Genomic DNA, 2904 nt, shown 5'->3' with positions numbered 1-2904 from the left:
ACCAACAAATTCCCTAACTATATAGAGACTACACATAGGTTCTGTGACTCTAGAGAACCCTGACTAATACAAGCTCCATCACTGAAAAGATCATACCAGATTATATTGCAATTCTTTGATGCTGTATCTATAAAGTTCTCTGTAAAACTTTCCATGTACCTTCATGTGGCCAATGGGCACTACTTGACAGTTCAGCTGGTTAGAGTAGGGGATGTGAATCTTCTAAGCTAGAGCTTTTTCAGACAGATGAAGGGGGTTTACTTCCTCAAGTCTCTTGAACCACACCTCTTCTATTTTGACTTAGTACCATAATTCACAAGAAATTGCTAAGCAATACATGTGGGTGGTCAGAATGTACTAAAAGTGCTTACTCCATCGGGTTGTGTTTGTATATATTAAGGGTACCTGGGTCGGCAATGCCATGGTGTATAAAAGCATCTCATCTGGCCAGGTCTTGGACCCTTTCCTGAGATTCTGGTGAGTCAGTCAGCTCTGTGGGATCTTCTCTTCTTCTCTGAGGTGTTCTTATGACATGTATAAGAGTTATAGTACAGTTACTTCTGTTGCTCTCTCCCTGCTCTCTCCAGAATATGTCCTTTCCCTTACAGCTACTCCAGAGCTCAGTGATCTCATCTTCACTGCCCTTTCCCTCTAGCCCCAGGACGCCAACTTTCAACAGGATGAAGACTACCACTTGTTCCCTTCTCATCTGCATCTCCCTTCTCCAGCTGATGGTACCAGTGAATACTGATGGGACCATAGAGATTATCGTGGAGAAAAAGGTCAAGGAACTTCTTGCCAATCGAGGTATGAATGAATAGGAGGAGGTATGAATGAATAGGACAACTCGTAGCTTAATACTTGCTGATGCTGACTGTACATAAGACCTAAAATCCCTTGTATCCTGGTCTAAGCCCTAGTCCTCTTCACCCCTGCCTTCCTGACCAGGCCTGCCTTCAGCACCCTACCGTTTTGAACTCTAGGATAAGAACTCAATGTTGTTGATGAGGACAAAGAAAAAGGATAGAGCCTATAATTTATGAACACATCTTAAGGCAGGGATATTAAGCTTTTTGTTAGTTCATTTAATTTTCACAGCCACATTATGAGTTAAGTACAACTATTACTTTTTCTTCAGAAATGAAGAAGCTGCATCTTAAAAATCTAACAAAAGGACTACTTATGGAACCAGTGACGTCCCTAAGATAGAAGAGGACTTACAAGGGAATTGTGAGACATATCATGAGTAATATCACATTTTCTCTCTTACTCAGATAACTACCCCTCCACTGTACCGAAGACTCTCTCTTGCACTAGTGTTAAGACTATGAACAGATGGGCCTCCTGCCCTGCTGGTGAGTAATTCCTCAAGGAGAATTTGTGACTATGGTGTCCCCGTGTCCTCCTCCATCAGTCTCCTAATTCCACCTTCTTCCTTGAGTTTGTACTGCCATGGAGCTGAACTATAATTCCAGGTGTGCAGACACCCCTTCCTGATTTTCAATTCCCCAAGGGTGCTACTGAGGGACTTTTTGTTTCTGCCGTTCATGTCGCTTCTTCCTTAATGCCAGTCCTTCCTGTCCCTCAAGTGTCTGGTAATGGATATGACCTTCATTTCCTTCCTAATCTTTTTCCTTATATTGTGGGTAGGTGGAGGCAGAACAGGGGTGAATTTGCTGTTAATGTAAGACAGTGAAACTCCACCTTCCAAATACTTCAGTTTAAGTAACTTTTGCATTTGATTTGCTTGAAGAGAACTCTGAAGTTTGTATAGCTTTATGTTCTGCAAAATAGATCAACTCATGTGCTTTTTAAGAAGAAAGAACATTTAAAGACCTTCCATACTTTATAATCCAAGGACTCTGACATCTGTGCCTCACATAACTATGCAGGGATGACTGCTACTGGATGTGCTTGTGGCTATGCCTGTGGATCTTGGGAGATCCAGAATGAAGATACTTGCAACTGCCTGTGCTTATTCATTGACTGGGCCACAGCCCGCTGCTGTAAATTGTCCTAAGAATGAAGAGGTGGAGAACCCGGCTTTGATATGATAAATCTTACAAAACTGTAATTTCAGCTAGGAAATCTGGCTCATGTGCCTTTGATGTGTTTATAATTGCCCATTAACACTGCTTCTTGAAAAATAAAGACAAACTTGCATGTGTCTGTGTTTATGTCTTCAATGTTATGACCCGTACTTGAGATATTTCTTGCCAAAAAACATTTTCAGTGTAACAACTTACATCATAGTAAGGCATGTGAGATGTGTGGTTAGGGAGAATGGTAAAACAGGCTGACCCTTCACTTCTATTCCTCACAAACAGAAGGTATTGTATATATTGTTTGACATGAAATCTACTAAAGAAACTGCTATACTTTTTAAAATTTTTTAAAGATTTGTTTATTTATTTATTTGTTTATTTATTTATTTATTTATTTATTGGATATGTTCTTTATTTACATTTCAAATGTTATTCCTTTTCCCAGTATCTCCCCCACCTCCTGACCCAGAAACTCCCTGGGATCATCTGCCCTCCCACTGCTTCTAGTAGGGTGTTCCCCCAACCACCCACCTACTCCCACCTCCCCACCCGGGTATTTCCCTATACTGGGGCATTGAGCCTTCTCAGGACCAAGGGCCGCTTCTCCCATTGATGCCTGATAAGATCATCCTCTGCTACATATGCAGCTGAAGCTATGGGTCCCTCCATGTGTACTCCTTGGTTGGTGGTTTAGTCCCTGGGAGCTCTGGTTGGTTGATACTATTGTTCTTCCTATGGTGTTGCAAACCCCTTCAGATCCTTCAATTCTTTCTCTAACTCCTCCATTGGTTACCCCACGCTCAGTCCATTGGTTTGCTTTGAGCATCTGCCTCCATATTTGTCAGGCTCTGGCAGAGCC

At 41.9% G+C, this 2904-nt stretch overlaps 1 protein-coding gene across 1 annotated transcript; it reads left to right on the top strand.

Moving 5' to 3' along the window:
- Positions 1-361: 361 nt before the first annotated feature.
- LOC127666045 (resistin-like alpha) lies at positions 362-2130 on the top strand. The gene is made up of 4 exons (XM_052158750.1): positions 362-477; positions 656-807; positions 1275-1355; positions 1893-2130. Exons 1-4 carry the CDS (start codon positions 422-424, stop codon positions 2018-2020), a joined length of 417 nt encoding a protein of 138 aa, XP_052014710.1. The 5' UTR covers positions 362-421; the 3' UTR covers positions 2021-2130.
- Positions 2131-2904: the final 774 nt, after the last annotated feature.

This window comes from Apodemus sylvaticus, chromosome 15, assembly GCF_947179515.1.
Source record: "Apodemus sylvaticus chromosome 15, mApoSyl1.1, whole genome shotgun sequence".
NCBI classification, from domain to species: Eukaryota; Metazoa; Chordata; class Mammalia; order Rodentia; family Muridae; genus Apodemus; species Apodemus sylvaticus.
Note: the sequence above shows the minus strand (reverse complement) of the source record. Positions and strands in the feature narration are given on the sequence as shown.

What these genes read in the sequence shown, in the direction of transcription:
- LOC127666045 (XM_052158750.1), top strand. Translation starts at nt 422, where the DNA reads ATGGTGTATAAAAGCATCTCATCTGGCCAGGTCTTGGACCCTTTCCTG. An exon ending in GGAACTTCTTGCCAATCGAG is followed by an intron (nt 808 to 1,274) that starts GTATGAATGAAT and finishes TCTCTTACTCAG; the next exon opens with ATAACTACCCCTCCACTGTA. An exon ending in ATGGGCCTCCTGCCCTGCTG is followed by an intron (nt 1,356 to 1,892) that starts GTGAGTAATTCC and finishes ATAACTATGCAG; the next exon opens with GGATGACTGCTACTGGATGT.